This window comes from Tachysurus vachellii, chromosome 3 (genome assembly GCF_030014155.1).
Source record: "Tachysurus vachellii isolate PV-2020 chromosome 3, HZAU_Pvac_v1, whole genome shotgun sequence".
Lineage (NCBI taxonomy): Eukaryota > Metazoa > Chordata > Actinopteri > Siluriformes > Bagridae > Tachysurus > Tachysurus vachellii.
Window position 1 is genome coordinate 6,123,315 of NC_083462.1, and position 21,834 is coordinate 6,145,148.

General features: G+C 35.2%; 5 protein-coding genes across 5 annotated transcripts; all 5 read right to left on the reverse strand.

The window, feature by feature from the left end:
- Window positions 1-1,403: 1,403 nt before the first annotated feature.
- LOC132842139 (C-type lectin domain family 4 member E-like) lies at window positions 1,404-2,328 on the reverse strand. The gene is made up of 4 exons (XM_060864805.1): window positions 2,309-2,328; window positions 1,925-1,988; window positions 1,740-1,852; window positions 1,404-1,568 (listed from the first exon to the last, which is right to left on the reverse strand). The coding sequence occupies exons 1-4, from the start codon at window positions 2,326-2,328 to the stop codon at window positions 1,406-1,408; spliced, it is 360 nt and encodes a 119-aa protein (XP_060720788.1). The 3' UTR covers window positions 1,404-1,405.
- A 527-nt stretch (window positions 2,329-2,855) lies between these two features.
- LOC132842714 (C-type lectin domain family 6 member A-like) lies at window positions 2,856-7,309 on the reverse strand. Its single transcript, XM_060865543.1, is given in 8 exon segments — window positions 2,856-3,370; window positions 3,521-3,633; window positions 3,752-3,906; window positions 5,432-5,503; window positions 5,674-5,763; window positions 5,952-6,071; window positions 7,009-7,068; window positions 7,184-7,309. Coding segments are annotated over 8 exon segments (828 nt in total). The 5' UTR covers window positions 7,239-7,309; the 3' UTR covers window positions 2,856-3,207.
- A 2,046-nt stretch (window positions 7,310-9,355) lies between these two features.
- On the reverse strand, window positions 9,356-11,325 carry LOC132842717 (C-type lectin domain family 4 member F-like). The gene is made up of 7 exons (XM_060865548.1): window positions 11,196-11,325; window positions 11,019-11,078; window positions 10,575-10,694; window positions 10,291-10,380; window positions 10,014-10,085; window positions 9,637-9,788; window positions 9,356-9,518 (listed from the first exon to the last, which is right to left on the reverse strand). The coding sequence occupies exons 1-7, from the start codon at window positions 11,227-11,229 to the stop codon at window positions 9,402-9,404; spliced, it is 645 nt and encodes a 214-aa protein (XP_060721531.1). The 5' UTR covers window positions 11,230-11,325; the 3' UTR covers window positions 9,356-9,401.
- A 2,024-nt stretch (window positions 11,326-13,349) lies between these two features.
- LOC132842140 (C-type lectin domain family 4 member E-like) lies at window positions 13,350-17,528 on the reverse strand. The gene is made up of 6 exons (XM_060864807.1): window positions 17,407-17,528; window positions 17,129-17,218; window positions 16,890-16,958; window positions 13,863-14,017; window positions 13,678-13,790; window positions 13,350-13,512 (listed from the first exon to the last, which is right to left on the reverse strand). The coding sequence occupies exons 2-6, from the start codon at window positions 17,151-17,153 to the stop codon at window positions 13,350-13,352; spliced, it is 525 nt and encodes a 174-aa protein (XP_060720790.1). The 5' UTR covers window positions 17,154-17,218; window positions 17,407-17,528.
- Window positions 17,529-18,916: 1,388 nt separating this feature from the next.
- LOC132842141 (C-type lectin domain family 4 member A-like) lies at window positions 18,917-21,834 on the reverse strand. Its single transcript, XM_060864808.1, has 6 exons — window positions 21,684-21,834; window positions 21,398-21,487; window positions 21,156-21,227; window positions 19,501-19,655; window positions 19,267-19,382; window positions 18,917-19,114 (listed from the first exon to the last, which is right to left on the reverse strand). Exons 1-6 carry the CDS (start codon window positions 21,832-21,834, stop codon window positions 18,952-18,954), a joined length of 747 nt encoding a protein of 248 aa, XP_060720791.1. The 3' UTR covers window positions 18,917-18,951.

Below are 21,834 nucleotides of genomic sequence, written 5' to 3' on the forward strand. Positions count from 1 at the left end.
TAATAACCATCACAAATATAGAAATAAATAACAAAACTATAACATGAAGGCAGAACAAACATATCATCTACCGTGGCTCTCGTTACACCGCCGATAAGTTCTCCTAAGTTAGGTTAGATAAGTTGGTCGTTACTGTGTGTGTGTGTGTGTGTGTGTGTGTGTGTGTGTGTGTGTGTGTGTGTGTGTGTGTGTGTTATGGAAATAAAGCTATATTTTTGCTGCTTTTCTTTAAAAGAAGGAAGCTACTAAAATATAGTTTTACTTCTCTAACTCCCTGACATCATTCCTTAAACCTGGAGTTGATTACTTTGTGTGGCCGAACCCTAGACTGGGTTGTAACTCCATGATCACTTGAAACACATGTAGAAGTAATTTATTTTAGAACATCTATTACTATTGCCTCGAAACACAGTGATTAATTACTGCTGTTTGTCTGGGAGAGAATGGAGGGCCTTAATGATGAAGAGAAGTCCTACACAGCAGACTGTTTTGCATCGCTGGTCAGGAAAGACAGAAACAATAAAAACATGTATTCAGAATGAAGTGGGATAATATGATTTAATATAGCTACCTAATTCTTTGTGACATAGCCATAAATGTTAGTTACCTAAAAACAGCCTTGGGTTGTGTTACTTCAGTTTTATTTTAATGTCTCCTGTTACTATTAACATGTCTTCTGTTTTATTACTCTGGTGTCCGAACATTCTGAGGTGAAGCTTGAGACTCTCAAATCGACTCTCGGTGACTACCCCAGAGTACCCACACACACGCATGCACACACCAACACACACACCCCCACACACACCCCCACCCACACACCCACACACACACACACACACACACACACACACACACACTTCTATTCTTTTTATTTAGTTTCCACTTTTTTCCCACCCTTTTCACTGTTTTTAGAGAAGATGAACAGATGGAAATTTTAAGTGATGAAATTAATTTATTTTTTTTTCCCCAGCCATTATTAATTCTTAAATTTCTTTATTCAAAGCTACTTAATGTTACATCTAGCTTCAGCTAACATAATCTGGACACACTTCATTCATAAAATAGACACATGTTCATCCCTACAATACAATTTCCACAAACAGAAGGAGAAAATCCACACACATGATCTACCGATGTTCTAGTGGTTAGGACAAGCTAAAAAAATACAACATTTTACAATGTGGAAAAAAGTGAAACTTTATGGAGTCTGTATATATATATATATATATATATATATATATATATATATATATATATATATATATATATATATATATATATGCAGTAAATAGGTAAACTTCATGTTAGCTGTTTTTTAATACCAAATATTTATAGTCAACAACCAAGAACTGTACTCCATTAATAAAAACAAGTATTTGCAGACTCAAATGTAAGTGAAAGTCTTTTACTTTTCACAGATGCACTTTTTCATTGTACTACAAGAAGCATCAAACCATTTATGTATGTTACCATTTGCATCCCCCAGAGCAGCACAATTCTCTCCAGAAGGGTCCATCTTTGTCCAGTTATCAGGCTCATTTGCTCCCCCTGGAGAACTAAACCATAACCTACATACATAAGACATAAAATCTGCAATAAGTGTCTTGAATATTAAATTTATTTAATACATAATTGAGTATATACAGATTTAATATAGATTGTAATAGTAAAATGAGTTTAGTGTGCAGACAAGAAGAGGTTAATGAGAAATAGTGTGTGTGAGTGAACACTGTCCTTACGTTACACCCGTCTCATTTAAGGGCTGGTTGTTCACCCACATCCACTGACCCTCAGTCTTCAAGTCATTCAATCCAATCCAGTGTTTTTTAATTTTTTTTGAGAATAAAAAGTCCTAATGTAGAAAACAATTATATTAAATAAATAAATGAATAGATTAAATTATAAAGACAAGGTCTACACTCACCTGTTCAGTTTGGCTGGTTATAATCACCATGTGGCCTCCTTTCTCCACACAGTAATCTCTGACTCTGTTTCCAGTTCAGTGTGAGTGGAATTATATTTTACTAACATCTATCTCCTGGTGTTACTTGACAATAAAAAGACACCAACTGAACGTGGAATAGGTTTTTAAAGTTTGTAGACATTAAAATAAAGAAAGACAACTTTACAGAACCTGTAATTTGTACATAAATAAAAGAAGATGAATAAAATATAATTGAATAAGTGACATGTATGTTGGTTGTGTACAAATGTCCAGAGAAATGTGGTCAGAACATGTGCAGCTCTGAGAGGAATTTTACTGCAACAGCAGCGTGACTGATCTCCCCAGTAATACCTACAGTAATACCTGCAGTAACACTTGTACATGTTAGAAAACAAATTCATCACTATATCACATTAATTAATGTGTCATAAGATTCAAACGATATAGAAAGTCGACAAAATAATATTAAATATTTTGTAGAATTGACAAAATCTATTATTACTGCCATCTAGTGGCCAATCAAGGAACAGAAAATGAATAGCTGAAGTGATTTTCAGGTTATAGAGTCATGTCTTAGTGCTGTTTTAACCTGACCAACGTGTTAATGCCTTATTTAAGCTCAATCAAATCCAATACTGCAGTTTATGGCTGTTCTTATGAATGTATGAATAAAACCATATGTTTTATTATCCATCCTCTGTTACCCTCCTGTACACAATATGACTAACCTGGAACTGGAATGCTGACATAGTGCAAGTCATCATCTTGTAAAACAAAAACAAAACCATACATCATATTTTTAAGATCTACATTTTTATTCATTCTTAATGCTTTCTAAAGGTTATTCAAAGCAACTTAACATTACAAAGTACATAGTAAATGTATATAGAGATGAAAATCTATACATTGCTATATTATGTTGATATGCTAGTCAAGGAGCGAAGTGTTTATCTAGACAGCAATAACACCTTAATTAGTAAACTGGAATTCATTACCATTCACTAGCCTGAGTAATCGACAAGTTGGCATTTTTTTCCACCATAAAATATGAAGACATATGTGTAAAGTTTACTATACAATATCTATGACAACTATAAGGTAAAATAAACCTAAGTTGTGTACATGTTAAAAACAAACTATAGGTAAACGTAATGTTAGCTGTTTTACAATATCAAATATTCAGATTCAACAACCAAGAATTGTCCTCTGTTGAAAATAAACAAGTATTTGCTGGCATAAATGTAAGTAAAATGAAAAGTCTTTTACTTTTCACAGATGCACTTTTTGATTCTACTACAAGAAGCATCAAACCATTTATCTGTGTCACCAGTATCATGACCCAGAGTAGCACAGTGCTCTCCAGAAGGGTCCTCCTCTTTCCAGTTATCAGGCTCATCAGGTCTCCCGGGAGCACTAAACCAGAATCTTTATAGAATAAAATCAGTTTAATGTAATCAGTTTCTTTAAAAATTTCATTTCATGTAAAAAAAGTATATGTATTACTGGAGCTTTGTATATCTATAAACAGAACAGTAAAATGAGTTTATAGACTATGTGAGTGAACACTGTCCTTACGTTACACCTGTCTCCTTTAAAGGCTTGTTGTTCACCCACATCCACTGTCCTTCAGTCTCCAAGTCATTCAAACCAATCCAGTGTGTTTCTCCAATTTGTGAAACTACAAAATCCTAATTTAGAAAATAACATCACATAAAGCTTACATCTGTAATCAATTCAGGTGAAACAGAGACCAAAAATGTAATTTTATCTGAAAAACTGGAAAGAAAGAAGCTCTACACTTCACACCTGTTCAGTTTGGCTGGTTATAATCACCATGTGGCCTCCTTTCTCCACACAGTAATCTCTACTCTGTGTCCAGTTCAGTTTAGAACTGGAGAAGTAGTAACATTTTAAACCAAGAGACTTCCATCCTTCCTCACATTGTCCATTGTTTTTATTTGCTGTTTGTAAAGACAAGATGAAAATCAGACTTTGGATAATATATTTGCATACAGTAAATAATGTATTGCTATAATGAAATACTGAGGCCACAAATTAATATGCTACAAATAATTGAAATGTGCCATTTAAGATGAAAGTAAAGACAAATGAAAATGTGTCCCAAAATATGAAACATGCTTTCTCAAATTACCATGAAAATACAGTATAGTCGCGGTGTGTATAGTCACATGCAAGTATAGTCAAATTATCTATGTATTGTAAGGACTCTGCCCGGACTCTGGCCACGTGCATCTGTTTATGTTTCTCGTCACGTGTCTGCCCCGCCTTCGTCTGCTCCTCCCTGTCATCACACCTGATCCTTATTGTGTCATTGTCTTCTTGTATTTAACTGTGCCGCGTTGCTTCGTGCAGCGCGGCATCTACTGTGATTTGTCCTGTCTAGTCTGCGTCCTGTTTCATGTTTTCAGTTATTAAACCCTATTTTGATTTATGCTATCCTGCGTTTGGGTCCGCTCTGTTTCCCGTCGTTACATCTATCTATTTATCTATCTATCTATCTATCTATCTATCTATCTATCTATCTATCTATCTATCTATCTATCTATCTAGACTATAATGGCAAAAATTTTGTGACGTCTGCCTTAACACACACAAGAACTTTAATGACATCCCCTCAATCTGTTGTGTTTAATTTAGAGTTGTCCCACCCTTTGAAGCTCTGATAGCATCAACTCTTATGGGAAGGCTATCCACAAGAGTTTTGACCATTCGTCTAGAAGTACATTAGTGAGGTCAGACACTGATGTTGGACGAGAAGTCCTGGCTCACAGTCTCCACACTAATTCATCTTAAAGGTGTTCTGTCGGGTTGAGACCTGGACTCTGTTCAAGCCAGTCAAGTTCCTCTACACCAAACTCACTCATCCATGTCATGTTGGAACAGAAAGCGGCCATCCCCAAACTCTTCCCACAAAGTTGCAAGCATGAAATTATCCAGAATGTCTTGGTATGTTGAAGCATTAAGAGTTCCTTTCACTGGAACTAAGGGGCCAAGCACGACCCCTAAAAAACAACCCCACACCATAATCCCCTCTACCAAACTTTACACGTGGCACAATGCAGTCAGTTAAGTACCGTTCTCCTGGCAACCGTTAAGACCAGACTCATCCATCGGATTTCCAGGCAGAGAAGTGTGATTTGTCGCTCCAGAGAACATGTCTCCACTGCATCCTACGCTTTACATTGCACTTGGTGATGTAAGGCTTGGTTGCAGCTGCTCAGACATGAAAACCCATTCTATGAAGCACTCTACGTACTGTTGTTGAGCTAATCTGAAGGCCACACAAAGACTGGAGGTCCGTAGCTATGGACTTTGCAAAAAGTTGGTGAGTTCTGTGTACTGTGCACCTCAGCATGTGCTGAACCTGCCCTGTGTTTTACACGGTCTACCACTTTGTGGCATAGTAGCTGTTATTCCCAGCTATCTACTGTATCTATCTACCCACTGTGATGGTGAGAATCTTACCACTGCATGCAGCGAGATCCTCCTAAACTTGCAGATGCTTCACCTTCAGTGCTTCATACGGTTTTTCTATCTCTAATGAGAATACACCAGAAAAAATAAATAAATAAATAAATGTTAATAACAAAGGGGGCAATTATTGGAATTACTATTAGAAGGCAAGATGCACAAAACTGTTGGGTTTTTAATCCACATACACACTGCAGCTACTGCAAAGTAAACAGGAAGCTCTTATACACACTTACCCTTGACTTTATGTTCTTGCGTCATCAATGTTTCAGTAACATTAGAATACTGCTCACTTAATATCTCATATGAAACCACTTTGTTGTGATCTGTTGAAGAAAAATACTCAGGGTTAAATTCATTCACAGAGCAATAAAAACTAAATGTATAATTAATTAAGTAAAGAAATGTAAGTTTTTCATACTAAAATGAATTCATCTCACTTTAAGGAGACACTTTATTATGATTTGATGATTGAGAACAAAGATAAAGATGATAAGCACAACTTAACACTTACAAAGGATCCCTACAACACAGAGTGTTAATAAAACACCAAGTATTAGGAGGAGACCAAAAGCAGATCTGAAGATCTTTCCTGGTTTCTTCTTGTCTTTCAGCTCAGTGCGGTCAGAGATATCTGAGAGAAAAGGGTTAGTTATTTCCTTCATCTTTACACTATAGATAAAGTCATTTCCAGACCTAATGCCATGCACAGTTACAGTTAGCTGATATTTCAAACTAATTGGTGGTGTAATAGTTACTACAATTAAACATTAATGTAAAATTAATGGACATAAATCAGAAGGTTTTCAGTTTTGGGAAACTGTTCAGGACAGGAATGTGCACTCGTAGGTTCTCATGACAAGCTGCACGGTTGTCGTAGTTACTTCATAATACAGAAAAAAGAGACTATTTATTGCTAGTATAATATAAATAATACGATTTTATTCCCGCTTACAACTTTTTTTTCTATGAACTGAAAGGTGTTTGTGTAAAATATTTTCTGTATATATGAATCACTGAATATATTTTATCACTCAGTGACCCAGCAGTGTAACTGACTTCACCCTTGGGGGCAGGTTCCTTTTCCCTGTTTTTCTGTGTTATGGTGCCAGAGAAGAAAAACTATTTGTATTGCTATTTTTCCTTTTGGGGAAAAATTCCAAAAATATTAGAACTTTTTAAAATGTATAGCTTTGGCCCATGATGAAGTCATGCAGATGAACAGTTTTACAAATACATTTACCTGTTTTACAATATACCAATAGATTTTCTGTCCTTTTGTGTGTCTGTCACTCCTTGTTCCTTTATAAACATATTTTGTAATATTCACATAAAAACTTTGAATCCTGAGCTGGTTACTCTGTGCAACCTAACCCTAGGCTCCTAACCATAAATAGCACTGGTTAGGGGAGAACTGAATACTGTCCTTCTGGCAGGTTCTCTCACATTTACACAGGACATGTGGAGATAATCAGTATAATGATTTTATGTTATGAGATGTAAATGTTGTCATTTCATAACCTCATTAGTTCTTCTCAGTATCAGTATTTAATCACCAAACAAACACGTACCTGAGTTTTTCAGCTCTGAGCGACAGTCTTCTGTATTAACATAAACATTATCCTCTGTGTCTGATAATGAGCAGTGAAAAGCTTTAAAGCACTTGTTCAGGTAAATCATATCAAACATAATCATCAAACATGTATTTAAAATATTTTAACATGTATAAATATTTCAGATATCTACCTTTTGGAGAATGATAGTTTTCACTATTCTCCATTTTGCAGAATTCAAAACTCATATCTTCATAGACAGATGGCACTTCTGAACCTCACTATTGTTTCACTACAAATGAAACGAGTGACTTCTGCTTGCTAGGGTAATCTCAGGGTAACCCGATAGATTTCACCCTCACACTAGAAAGCATAAGGAATTTATGTGATTCTCTTCTTCCTGAACTTGCTGACACTTCACCTTCACTTCTTCATACAGTTTTTATATCTCTGTGTTGTAAATGTGTGTGTGTGTGTGTGTATGTGTGTGTGTGTGTGTGTGTGTGTGTGTGTAGGCTCTTGGTTTTATATTATCTAACTACTGATAACTTTTCTTGAACTGTTGTTTTTTCATAACTAGTTTTTTAACCAGTAAAAAAATGCTGCATTTTGAATCTGATTGGTCAGAATGTTAGGTTCTGTAACAACAGCTGAAAGTTGTGCTGAATGTGAATCAGATATTTATATTAATGTGAGTTTTAATCATTCTAATAGCATGATTAATGTTTCTACAGCAAGTCATACACAAATATTAGTATAGAGATCACTATACATAATCTGAAGCTAATATTAAATGTGATTATAAAGTGTTGTAACGCTTCGACCCAGATAATATTTCCAGGAAATGAAAGAGCTCGAAGGCGAAGAGTCTGCAATCCACACGTTTAATGGCAGGTGTACAGGCAACACGCTTCTCTCATACATGAGTGTTTTAGCTCTTAATAACAGTCACAAATATAGAAATAAATAACAAAACGATAACAAGGCAGACAGCAAACATATCATCTACCGTGGCTCTCGTTACACCGCCGATAAGTTCTCCTAAGTTAGGATAGATAAGTTGGCCGTTACTGTATGTGTGTGTGTGTGTGTGCGTGTGTTATGGAAATAAAGCTATATTTTTGCTGCTTTTCTTTAAAAGAAGGAAGCTACTAAAATATAGTTTTACTTCTCTAACTCCCTGACATCATTCCTTAAACCCGGAGTTGATTACTTTGTGTGGCTGAACCCTAAACTGGGTTGTAACTCCATGATCACTTGAAACACATGTAGAAGTAATTTATTTTATAACATCTATTACTATTGCCTCGAAACACAGTGATTAATTACTGCTGTTTGTCTGGGAGAGAATGGAGGGCCTTAATGATGAAGAGAAGTCCTACACAACAGACTGTTTTGCATCGCTGGTCAGGAAAGACAGAAACAATAAAAACATGTATTCAGAATGAAGTGGGATAATATGATTTAATCTAGCTACCTAATTCTTTGTGACATAGCCATGAATGGTAGTTACCTAAAGACAGCCTTGGGTTGTGTAACCTGAATTTTATTTTAATGTCTCCTGTTACTATTAACATTAAGGTTGTTCACACAGTGTGTCTTCTGTTTTATTACTCTGGTGTCCGAACATTCTGAGGTGAAGCTTCAGATCATCCTCAAATCGTCTATAGGTGACTACCCCAGAGTACTTTTTTTAGAGAAGATGAACAGATGGAAATTTAAAGTAATGAAATTAACAATATAACAAATCAGTTTTTTCCCAGCCATGTACACTTTTATTAAATTTCTTTATTCAAAGCAACTTAAGGTTACATTTAGCTTCAGCTGACATAATCTGGACACACTTCATTGTCCAGACACATAAAATAGACACATGTTCATCCCTCCAGTACAATTTAAAAGATTTCCACAAGCAGAAAGAGAAAATCCACACACATGATCCAAGTATGAAAAAAGAAAAAGAAACTATAGCTAAACAACGTTAGCTGTTTTACAATATCAAATATTTATTGTCAACAAAAAACAACTGTCCTCCATTAATAAAAACAAATATTTGCAGACTCAAATGTAAGTGAAAAGTCTTTTACTTTTCACAGATGCACTTTTTGATTGTTCTACAAGAAGCATCAAACCATTTATGTATGTTACCATATGCATCCCCCAGAGCAGCACAGTTCTCTCCAGAAGGGTCCATCTTTGTCCAGTTATCAGGCTCATTGTAATTAGTTTCTTAAACAATTATTTCATTTCATGCAAAAAAATGTAAATATATATATATATATATATATATATATATATATATATATATATATATATATATATATATATATATATATATATATATATATATTACTGGACAGAAAAACAGAACAGTAAAATGAGTTTATAGACTGTGTGAGTGAACACTGTCCTTACGTTACACCTGTCTCCTTTAAAGGCTTGTTGTTCACCCACATCCACTGACCCTCAGTCTCCAAGTCATTCAATCCAATCCAGTGTGTTTCTCCAATTTGTGAAACTACAAAATCCTAATTTAGAAAGTAACATCACATAAAGCTTACATCTGTAATCAATTCAAGTGAAAATAGACCAAAAATGTAATTTCATCTGAAAAACTGGAAAGAAAAGAAGCTCTACACTTCAAACCTGTTCAGTTTGGCTGGTTATAATCACCATGTGGCCTCCTTTCTCCACACAGTAATCTCTACACTGTGTCCAGCTCAGTTTAAAACTGAAGTAATAACTCTTTAAACCAAGGGACTTCCATCCTTCCTCACATTGTCCATTGTTTTTATTTGCTGTTTTTCAAGATGAGATAAAAAATAGTCAGTTATGAAATCAGATCATATATTTCCATACTCTATATAGCATGGCTTTGCTTTGTTTTTGTCAATCTGTCTATCTACTGTATCTATCTATCTATCTATCTATCTATCTATCTATCTATCTATCTATCTATCTATCTATCTATCTATCTATCTATCTATCTATCTATCTATCTATAATGATGGTGAGAATCTTACCACTGCATGCTGCGAGATCCTCCTGAACTTGCTGGTGCTCCACCTGCAGTACTTTAAACAGTTTTTCTATTTCTAAAGAAAAATAGAACCATTTCTGATGCAAAAGGGTTTTTAAATAATGAGAATAAACCAAAAAAAATTAATAAGAACAAAAGGGGCAATTACTAGAATTACTATTAGAAAATAAGAAGCGCAAAACCTGAGTTTTTTAACCCGAATATACACTGCAGCTACTGCAAACTATTAAAGGAAACAGGAAGCTCTTATAACCACTTACCCTTGGCTTCATGTTCCTGCGTCTTCAATGTTTCAGTAACATTAGAATACTGCTCACTTAATATCTCATATGAAACCACTTTGTTGTGATCTGTTGAAGAAAAATACTCAGGGTGAAATTAATTCACAGAGCAATAAAAATTAAATGTATAATTAATTAAGTAAAGAAATGTAAGTTTTTCATGCTCGGATGAATTCATCTCACTTGATGGATAAAAGGAGACTTTATTATGATTTGTTGATTGAGAACAAAGATAAAGATGATAAGCACAACTTAACACTTACAAAGGATCCCTACAACACAGAGTGTTAATAAAACACCAAGTATTAGGAGGAGACCAAAAGCAGATCTGAAGATCTTTCCTGGTTTCTTCTTGTCTTTCAGCTCAATACGGTCAGAGATATCTGAGAGAAAAGCGTTAGTTATTTCATACATCTTTGTTCTAGAGTCAGATCTAGACCCACTGTGTTATGGAGTTAGGGAAATAAAACTATTTTTGCTGCTTTTTCCATTATTAGTTTGATAAATATTAGATTAGATATTTTTTAATAGGTTACATTAGATTTGTCCCATTATAAATATTTATATAAAAACTTTGAATCCCGAAATCCTGGTTACTCTGTGCGACATAACACTAGGCTGAATTGAATGTTTTTGTTGTTGTTGTCATTCACTAACCTCACTAGTTCTTCTCACTATCAGTATTTAATCACCAAACAAACACATACCTGATTTTTTCAGCTCTGCGCGACAGTCTTCTGTATTCACATAAACATCATCCTCTGTGTCTGATAATGCGCAGTGAAAATCGTGTCATTTATAACACTTCATGTAAACGATATCAAACATAACCATCAAACATGTATTTAAATATTTTTACATGTATAAACATTTCAGATATCTACCTGTTGGAGAGTGATAGTTTTTACTATTGTCCATTTTGCAGACATTAAAACTTATATCTTCATAGACAGCTTGTATTTCTGAACCTTGCTATTGCTTCACAACACATGAAATGAGTGATTTCTGCTTGCTAGTATGAACTCAGGTTAAGCAGCTCGGTCTCACTCTCAGTTCACACTAGCAAGCAGAATTCATTTGTGTTATTTTCCTCTTCCTGAACTTGCTGATGATCCACCTTCGTTTATTCATAGAGTTTTTCAATCTCTATGGCAAAAGATAATAATTTCTGATAAAAGGGATAATATGGCAATAAACCAGGAAAAAATTGAGGCACACAAACCTCAAAACTAGTTTTCCTGGTGTTACTCCTCAACAGAAAGACACCAAGTGAACAGGTAAAGACCACTTTACAGACCCTGTAATTTTATTCCATCCTGTAAGCTTTATTTTTCATTCTGCACCTTTTTTATATGTGTAAACAAAACTGCATGAAAAGGTAATATTGAGCTCATTATTAAGCTGTAAAAAATCTAATGCATTTACAAACAAGGAAATAAGCAAACAGTATTATACTGAATCAATAGTAAACTTAAATATATCATACAGCATATGATGTGTGTGATATTAAAGAAGTTGATAAGCTTAATACAGGGCTCTCAAGTGTCACGCATTGAGAGTGAGAGTCACGCATTTCGGTCTTTTATCACGCTCTCCCGCCACACATTGTATTTCTCATGCAGAAAAACCTTTTGACTATTTATCATATATATAATATGCCGCAGCGCCCAAAATGTATCAGTCCGCACCGCTGTCTCTATGGAACCGGGCAGGAATCAAGCGCGTCTCCCCTGGAGTTCTTAGTCGAGCCTGACACTTATAAGCCAATCAAAAAAAAAGAGGCTACACAATAGCCAATCAGAAAATAGCACTATCTTGGTAAGATTTAACGCAACATCCATTGAAATAAAACAAAGCATATTCATTAGAGAGGGTATTTTCGATGGCCGGTTTGAAAAAACCTCAACACGAAACAGCTTGTCTCTGGACGGGACAATCATGACCCTAAAAATGTCTGGGCTTGAGCCGAACTGTTTTAAATGGGATCAACATTACAAATGATAAAGGAGTCCAAAAAGGCAACAAACACTTACAATAAACACCAGTCATAATCTCTCTCTCTCTCTCTCTCTCTCTCTCTCTCTCTCTCACACACACTCAAATTAATAAATGGAAATTGAACAAATACTTTTAATTAGCAGTAAGAATTGATTGCATGTAAGATTATGGCTCAATTCCTCTCAGAAAACCTGTCAGGTTCGCTCATGTTATTTAGATTGTTTTTAATTAGAAGTAAAATTGTTTTCATGTATAAGTATGCCAAAATACACTCTGAAATCCTGTCAAGTTAGCTCATGCTAGTTAGCTAGTTTGTATTAGCAGTAAGAATTTTTTGTGGTATAAATATGACTTAAATTCTTTCTGAGATCCTGTCAGGTTTTTATTAGCAGTAAGGCTTAAATTCTCACAGAAACAGCTCAGAGTAGCTATCTGGCTAAGCACTCCGACATTACAGTGCAATATATATATATATATATATATATATATATATATATATATATATATATATATATATTTTTTTTTTTTTTTTTATTCACTATCAGGACAAAATCATAGTGTCTCTGGTCAGCTGACCCGACGCCTCTCCCAGTCCTCACTCGAGAGTGCCACCAGTCCCTCATGCACCTAGAAAAAGCCCTTTATCATCTCTCTGTGTCTTTAGGGTCCCATGACATTTTAAAATCAACTCAAAGACATATTATCTTCATGTCACAGAAACACAGCTGTCAGACAGACACTTTTCTTTATACATGGCTGCGACCTCCATCAACAAGCACACCAGCACTGATCCTTTCCCTTTAATTAAACAAAATTTTCCAGAAGGATTTATTCGCATTTCTTCAACAGATTAACAAGTTGTCCCGATTTTAATTTCTTACATCACAGTAATTGCCTTTAGCACGGTTTACATGATGAGATTGCCTTCCCTGAGCCTATAATGCTGCGCTCAAAACAAACATTTCATCCCTTGTGCTGCCTCTAGGTGCTCCATTCATAAAAACAAGTATTTGCAGACTCAAATGTAAGTGAAAAGTCTTTTAATTTTCACAGATGCACTTTTTGATTGCACTACATGAAGAATCAAACCATTTATGTATGTTACCAACTGCATCCCCCAGAGCAGCACAGTTCTCTCCAGAAGGGTCCATCTTTGTCCAGTTATCAGGCTCATTTGGTCCCTCTGGAGAACTAAACCAGAACCTACATACATAACACAAAAACTGGAATAAGTGTCTTGTATATTAAATTTATTTTATGCATAAATGAGTATATACATTGCTGGAGCTTTGTAATAATACAATTAGTTTAGTGTGAAGACAAGAAGAGGTTAATGAGAAATAGTGTGTGAGTGAACACTGTCCTTACGTTACACCCATCTCATTTAAGGGCTGGTTGTTCACCCACATCCACTGACCCTCAGTCTCCAAGTCATTCAATCCAATCCAGTTTGTTTCTCCAATTTCTGAGAATAAAAAGCCCTAATGTAGAAAACAATTATATTAAATAAATAAATGATTAGATTAAATTATAAAGAGAAGCTCTACACTCACCTGTTCAGTTTGGCTGATTATAATCACCATGTGGCCTCCTTTCTCCACACAGTAATCTCGACTCTGTGTCCAGTTCAATGTATGAGTGGAGAAGTAGTAACACTTTAAACCAAGAGACTTCCATCCTTCCTCACAAAGTTTACAGTTTTGTTTTCCTTTTTTCTGAACAGTTTAAAAAAAGATCAGTTATGAAATGAGATTATATAACTACATAAATTTTACAGTTATGTGAAACATCTTGTTAGCCAGCAGAATTCATTTGCTTTACCTTCAGTTCTTCTATCTCTATGGCAAATGTGAATAATTTCTGATACAAAATGGTTAATAGATGTTGATGATAATAAACCAGAAAATAAAAGAGGAATATTAAAAAATAAGAAGCGCAAAACTCAACAACTGAGTTTTTATCTCACATATACAGTAACTGCTAACTATTCGAGTAAACAGGAAGCTCTTAAAACCACATAACCCTTGGCTTTGTGTTCTGTGGTCATCAACATTGCAGTAACGTTAGCAAAATGCTCTCCAGGACACTGTATTGTATTTTTCTGAGATTACTTTACAATAGAAAAATACATCAACAAGGGAATAATTTTAAATGTTGTAGAAATACTTTGTAAAGGTTAAAATAAATAAAGACTACTTTACAGACCAAGTACATTTTAGTCAAATTATACAGTACTTTCTGTGAAAGTATGAATAAGAAATATGAAATATGAATGTGTACGAATATGTGAAGAAGGTCTCCCGGGAGCACTATACCAGAATCTTTATAGAATAAAATCAGTTTAATGTAATTAGTTTATTTAACAATTATTTCATTTCATGTAAAAAAAAGCATATGTATATCCACTGTCCTTCAGTCTCCAAGCCATTCAAACCAATCCACTGTGTTTCTCCTCCAATTTGTGAAACTACAAAATCCTAATTTAGAAAATAACATCACATAAAGCTTACATCTGTAATCAATTCAAGTGAAAGAGACCAAAAATTTAATTTTATCTGAAAAACTGGAAATAAAAGAAGCTCTACACTTCAAACCTGTTCAGTTTGGCTGGTTATAATCACCATGTGGCCTCCTTTCTCCACACAGTAATCTCTACACTGTTCCCAGTTCAGTTTAAAACTGGAGAAGTAATAACTCTTTAAACCAAAGGACTTCCATCCTTCCTCACATTGTCCACTGTTTTTACTTGCTGTTTGTAAAGACAAGATGAAAATCAGACTTTGGATAATATATTTGCATACAGTAAATAATGTATTGCTATAATGAAATACTGAGGCCACAAATTAATATGCTACAAATAATTGAAATGTGCCATTTAAGATGAAAGTAAAGACCAATGAAAATGTGTCCCAAAATATGAAACATGCTTTCTCAAATTACCATGAAAATACAGTATAGTCGCGGTGAGGCAAAGACGAGTGAGGATCCAAATGCAGTGTAGATTTTTAATAGAACAAAACAAGAAACAGGCAAACAAACAAGCAGGCAAAACAGGGCAGAACACTGAGCAAGACAGGAAACAGGAACATAGACGTAAACATACTACAACGACCAACACCAGGGAAGTGAACAAACAGTGTAGATATAACAAACAGGAACCAATCACAGCGCAGGGGGGGAGATACATACACATACACATACACATACATACACCTGGGGGGGAGATAGAGTGCAATTAGTGTCCATGGTAACAAATGAGTGGGCAGAGCAAACAATTAACAGCAAGGCAGACAGCAGACAGAAACAGGGCAAAACACAGACAGACTCATTACAAGTATAGTCAAATTATCTATCTATCTATCTATCTATCTATCTAGACTAAAATTTTGTGACGTCTGCCTTAACACACACAAGAACTTTAATGACATCCCCTTAATCTGTTGTGTTTAATTTAGAGTTGTCCCACTCTTTGAAGCTCTAATAGCATCAACTCTTATGGGAAGGCTATCCACAAGAGTTTTGACTATTCGTCTAGAAGTACATTAGTGAGGTCAGACACTGATGTTGGACGAGAAGTCCTGGCTCACAGTCTCCACACTAATTCATCTTAAAGGTGTTCTGTCGGGTTGAGACCTGGACTCTGTTCAGGCCAGTCAAGTTCATCTACACCAAACTCACTCATCCATGTCATGTTGGAACAGAAAGCGGCCATCCCCAAACTCTTCCCACAAAGTTGTAAGCATGAAATTATCCAGAATGTCTTGGTATGTTGAAGCATTAAGAGTTCCTTTCACTGGAACTAAGGGGCCAAGCACAACCCCTAAAAAACAACCCCACACCATAATCCCCTCTACCAAACTTTACACTTGGCACAATGCAGTCAGTTAAGTACCGTTCTCCTGGCAATCGTTAAGCCCAGACTCATTGCTCTGTGATTTGTCGCTCCAGAGAACATGTCTCCACTGCATCAGACGCTTTGCATTGCACTTGGTGATGTAAGGCTTGGTTGCAGCTGCTCAGACATGAAAACCCATTCTATGAAGCACTCTATGCACTGTTGTTGAGCTAATCTTCTCTGTTCTGGCACCAAGGTGGTGGAATGAACTTCCCCTAGAGGTCCGGACAGCTGAGTCACTGGCTATTTTCAAACGGCGGTTGAAGACCTACTTATTCAGGAAACACTTCAACTTCTTTCCTTATCTTTTTCATTTAAAAAAAAAAAAATAAAAGTTTGACACTTTTTCATTGTAACTTGGAACAAATGTTTTAAACTCATGGTATCTTAAGTATGTAACTTAGTGGTCCAGCATTAATGTATTCAATGTTAGAGATTTAAGCACTTATGTACGTCGCTCTGGATAACGGCGTCTGCCAAATGCTGTAAATGTAAATGTAATCTGAAGGCCACACAAAGACTGGAGGTCTGTAGCTATGGACTTTGCAGAAAGTTGGTGAGTTATGCATACTGTGCACCTCAGCATACACTGACTCTGCCCTGTGTTTGACATTTTGTGGCTTAGTAGCTGTTATTCCCAGCTATCTACTGTATCTATCTACCCATTGTGATGGAAGAATCTTACCACTGCATGCAACGAGATCTTCCTGAACTTGATGCTTCACCTTCAGTGCTTCATACAGTTTTTCTATCTCTAAAGAGAATACATCAGAAAAAATAAATAAATACTAATAACAAAATGGGCAATTACTAGAATTACTATTAGAAGGCAAGAAGTACAAAACTGTTGGGTTTTTAACCCACATGTAAACTGCAGCTACAGCAAACTATTAAAGGAAACAGGAAGCTCTTATACACACTTACCCTTGACTTCATGTTCCTGCGTCATCAATGTTTCAGTAACATTAGAATACTGCTCACTTAATATCTCATATGAAACCACTTTGTTGTGATCTGTTGAAGTAAAATACTCAAAATTAAATTAATTCACAGAGCAATAAAAATTAAATGTATAATTAATTAAGTAAAGAAATGTAAGTTTTTCATACTAAAATGAATTCATCTCACTTTAAGGAGACACTTTATTATGATTTGTTGATTGAGAACAAAGATAAAGATGATAAGCACAACTAAACACTTACAAAGGATCCCTACAACACAGAGTGTTAATAAAACACCAAGTATTAGGAGGAGACCAAAAGCAGATCTGAAGATCTTTCCTGGTTTCTTCTTGTCTTTCAGCTCAGTGCGGTCAGAGATATCTGAGAGAAAAGCGTTAGTTATTTCATACATTTTTGTACTAGAGTCAGATCGAGACCCACTGTGTTGTGGAGTTAGGGAAATAAAACAATTTTTGTTCCTTTTTCCCATTTATTTTTTCAATATAACATTGGTGAAATATAGATAAATATTAGATTAGATATTTTTAATAGGTTTGATAGATATTTTTAATTAGATTTGTCCAATTATAAATAATATTTTGTAATATTTATATAAAAACTTTGAATCCTGAGCTGGTTACTCTGTGAGACATAACACTAGGCTGAATTGTTTTATATAAGATAAAATGGAATAGGTTTTTAAAGTTTGTAGACATTAAAATAAAGAAAGACAACTTTACAGACCCTGTAATTTGTACATAAATAAAAGAAGATGAATAAAATATAATTGAATAAGTGACATGTATGTTGATTGTGTACAAATGTCCAGAGAAATGTGGTCAGAACATGTGCAGCTCTGAGAGGACTTTTACTGCAACAGCGGCGTGACTGATCTCCCCAGTAATACCTACAGTAATACCTGCAGTAACACCTGTACATGTTAGAAAACAAATTCATTACTATATAACATTAATTAATGTGTAATAAGATTCAAACGATATAGAAAGTCAACAAAATAATATTAAATATTTTGTAGAATTGACAAAATCTATTATTACTGCCATCTAGTGGCCAATAGATGAACAGAAAATGAACAGCTGAAGTGATTTTCAGGTTAAAGAGTCATGTCTTAGTGCTGTTTTAACCTGACCAACGTGTTAATGCCTTATTGAAGCTCAATCAAATCCAATACTGCAGTTTATGGCTGTTCCTATGAATGTATGAATAAAACCATATGTTTTATTATCCATCCTCTGTTACTCTCCTGTACACGATATGACTAACCTGGAACTGGAATGCTGACATCATCTTGTAAAACAAAAACAAAACCATACATCATATTTTTAAGATCTAAATTTTTATTAATTCTTAATGCTTTCTAAAGGTTATTCAAAGCAACTTAACATTACAAAGTACATAGTAAATGTTTATAGAGATGAAAATCTATACATTGTTATATTATGTTGATATGTTAGTCAAGGAGCGAAGTGTTTATCTAGACAGCAATAACACCTTAATTAGTAAACTGGAATTCATTACCTCTCACTAGCCTGAGTAATCGATGAGTTGGCATTTTTTTCCACCATAAAATATGAAGACATATGTGTAAAGTTTGCTATACAATATCTATGACAACTATAAGGTAAAATAAACTTAAGTTGTGTACATGTTAAAAACAAACTATAGGTAAACTTAACGTTAGCTGTTTTACAATATCAAATATTCATATTCAACAACCAAGAATTGTCTTCTGTTGAAAATAAACAAGTATTTGCAGGCACAAATGTACGTAAAAAGAAAAGTCTTTTACTTTTCACAGATGCACTTTTTGATTCTACTACAAGAAACATCAAACCATTGATCTGTTTCACCAGTAGCATGACCCAGAGCAGCACAGTTCTCTCCAGAAGGGTCCTCCTCTTTCCAGTTATCAGGCTCATCAGGTCTCCCGGGAGCACTAAACCAGAATCTTTATAGAATAAAATCAGTTTAATGTAATTAGTTTATTTAACAATTATTTCATTTCATGTAAAAAAGCATATGTATTACTGGAGCTTTGTATATCTATAAACAGAACAGTAAAATGAGTTTATAGACTTTGTGAGTGAACACTGTCCTTACGTTACACCTGTCTCCTTTAAAGGCTTGTTGTTCACCCACATCCACTGTCCTTCAGTCTCCAAGTCATTCAAACCAATCCAGTGTGTTTCTCCTCCAATTTGTGAAACTACAAAATCCTAATTTAGAAAATAACATCACATAAAGCTTACATCTGTAATCAATTCAAGTGAAATAGAGACCAAAAATTTTATTTTATCTGAAAAACTGGAAAAAAAGAAACTCTACACTTCAAACCTGTTCAGTTTGGCTGGTTATAATCACCATGTGGCCTCCTTTCTCCACACAGTAATCTCTACACTGTTCCCAGTTCAGTTTAGAACTGGAGAAGTAGTAACATTTTAAACCAAGAGACTTCCATCCTTCCTCACATTGTCCACTGTTTTTATTTGCTGTTTGTAAAGACAAGATGAAAATCAGACTTTGGATAATATATTTGCATACAGTAAATAATGTATTGCTATAATGAAATACTGAGGCCACAAATTAATATGCTACAAATAATTGAAATGTGCCATTTAAGATGAAAATAAAGACCAATGAAAATGTGTCCCAAAATATGAAACATGCTTTCTCAAATTACCATGAAAATACAGTATAGTCGCGGTGTGTATAGTCACATGCAAGTATAGTCAAATTATCTATCTATCTATTTATCTATCTATCTATCTATCTAGACTATAATGGCAAAAATTTTGTGACGTCTGCCTTAACACACACAAGAACTTTAATGACATCCCCTCAATCTGTTGTGTTTAATTTAGAGTTGTCCCACCCTTTGAAGCTCTAATAGCATCAACTCTTATGGGAAGGCTATCCACAAGAGTTTTGACCCTTCGTCTAGAAGTACATTAGTGAGGTCAGACACTGATGTTGGACGAGAAGTCCTGGCTCGCAGTCTCCACACTAATTCATCTTAAAGGTGTTCTGTCGGGTTGAGACCTGGACTCTGTTCAAGCCAGTCAAGTTCCTCTACACCAAACTCACTCATCCATGTCATGTTGGAACAGAAAGCGGCCATCCCCAAACTCTTCCCACAAAGTTGGAAGCATGAAATTATCCAGAATGTCTTGGTATGTTGAAGCATTAAGAGTTCCTTTCACTGGAACTAAGGGGCCAAGCACAACCCCTAAAAAACAACCCCACACCATAATCCCCTCTACCAAACTTTACACTTGGCACAATGCCGTCAGTTAAGTACCGTTCTCCTGGCAACCGTTAAGCCCAGACTCATTGCACTGTGATTTGTCGCTCCAGAGAACATGTCTCCACTGCATCAGATGCTTTGCATTGCATTTGGTGATGTAAGGCTTGGTTGCAGCTGCTCAGACGTGAAAACCCATTCTATGAAGCACTCTATGCACTGTTGTTGAGCTAATCTTCTCTGTTCTGGCACCAAGGTGGTGGAATGAACTTCCCCTAGAGGTCCGGACAGCTGAGTCACTGGCTATTTTCAAACGGCGGTTGAAGACCTACTTATTCAGGAAACACTTCAACTTCTTTCCTTATCTTTTTCATTTAAAAAAAAAAAAAAAAAAAAAGTTTGACACTTTTTCATTGTAACTTGGAACAAATGTTTTAAACTCATGGTATCTTAAGTATGTAACTTAGTGGTCCAGCATTAATGTTTTCAATGTTAGAGATTTAAGCACTTATGTACGTCGCTCTGGATAACGACGTCTGCCAAATGCTGTAAATGTAAATGTAATCTGAAGGCCACACAAAGACTGGAGGTCTGTAGCTATGGACTTTGCAGAAAGTTGGTGAGTTATGCATACTGTGCACCTCAGCATACACTGACTCTGCCCTGTGTTTGACATTTTGTGGCTTAGTAGCTGTTATTCCCAGCTATCTACTGTATCTATCTACCCATTGTGATGGAAGAATCTTACCACTGCATGCAACGAGATCTTCCTGAACTTGCAGATGCTTCACCTTCAGTGCTTCATACAGTTTTTCTATCTCTAAAGAGAATACATCAGAAAAAATAAATAAATACTAATAACAAAATGGGCAATTACTAGAATTACTATTAAAAGGCAAGAAGTACAAAACTGTTGGGTTTTTAACCCACATGTAAACTGCAGCTACAGCAAACTATTAAATTAAACAGGAAGCTCTTATACACACTTACCCTTGACTTCATGTTCCTGCGTCATCAATGTTTCAGTAACATTAGAATACTGCTCACTTAATATCTCATATGAAACCACTTTGTTGTGATCTGTTGAAGTAAAATACTCAAAATTAAATTAATTCACAGAGCAATAAAAATTAAATGTATAATTAATTAAGTAAAGAAATGTAAGTTTTTCATGCTAGGATGAATTCATCTCACTTGATGGATAAAAGGAGACACTTTATTATGATTTGTTGATTGAGAACAAAGATAAAGATGATAAGCACAACTAAACACTTACAAAGGATCCCTACAACACAGAGTGTTAATAAAACACCAAGTATTAGGAGGAGACCAAAAGCAGATCTGAAGATCTTTCCTGGTTTCTTCTTGTCTTTCAGCTCAGTGCGGTCAGAGATATCTGAGAGAAAAGCGTTAGTTATTTCATACAT

Bases quoted from the DNA above. Each gene is read 5' to 3' on its own strand.
- LOC132842141 (XM_060864808.1), bottom strand. From the start codon at position 21,834: ATGTATGAAATAACTAACGCTTTTCTCTCAGATATCTCTGACCGCACT. The intron at 21,228-21,397 runs GTAAGTGTGTAT...TATTCTCTTTAG, and splicing joins GCAGGAACATGAAGTCAAGG to AGATAGAAAAACTGTATGAA. The intron at 19,115-19,266 runs GTAAGGACAGTG...TATTCTATAAAG, and splicing joins TTAAAGGAGACAGGTGTAAC to ATTCTGGTTTAGTGCTCCCG.
- LOC132842140 (XM_060864807.1), bottom strand. From the start codon at position 17,153: ATGACGCAGGAACATGAAGTCAAGG. The intron at 14,018-16,889 runs GTAAGATTCTTC...TTCAGAAAAAAG, and splicing joins AGATCTCGTTGCATGCAGTG to GAAAACAAAACTGTAAACTT. The intron at 13,513-13,677 runs GTAAGGACAGTG...TTATGTATGTAG, and splicing joins TTAAATGAGATGGGTGTAAC to GTTCTGGTTTAGTTCTCCAG.
- LOC132842139 (XM_060864805.1), bottom strand. From the start codon at position 2,328: ATGTACAAGTGTTACTGCAG. The intron at 1,989-2,308 runs GTATTACTGTAG...AACTGGAAACAG, and splicing joins ATGTACAAGTGTTACTGCAG to AGTCAGAGATTACTGTGTGG. The intron at 1,853-1,924 runs GTGAGTGTAGAC...TTTCTACATTAG, and splicing joins TAACCAGCCAAACTGAACAG to GACTTTTTATTCTCAAAAAA.
- LOC132842717 (XM_060865548.1), bottom strand. From the start codon at position 11,229: ATGGACAATAGTAAAAACTATCACTCTCCAACAG. The intron at 10,695-11,018 runs GTATGTGTTTGT...CTTTTCTCTCAG, and splicing joins CGCAGAGCTGAAAAAATCAG to ATATCTCTGACCGTATTGAG. The intron at 10,381-10,574 runs GTAAGTGTTAAG...TTTCTTCAACAG, and splicing joins CTGTGTTGTAGGGATCCTTT to ATCACAACAAAGTGGTTTCA.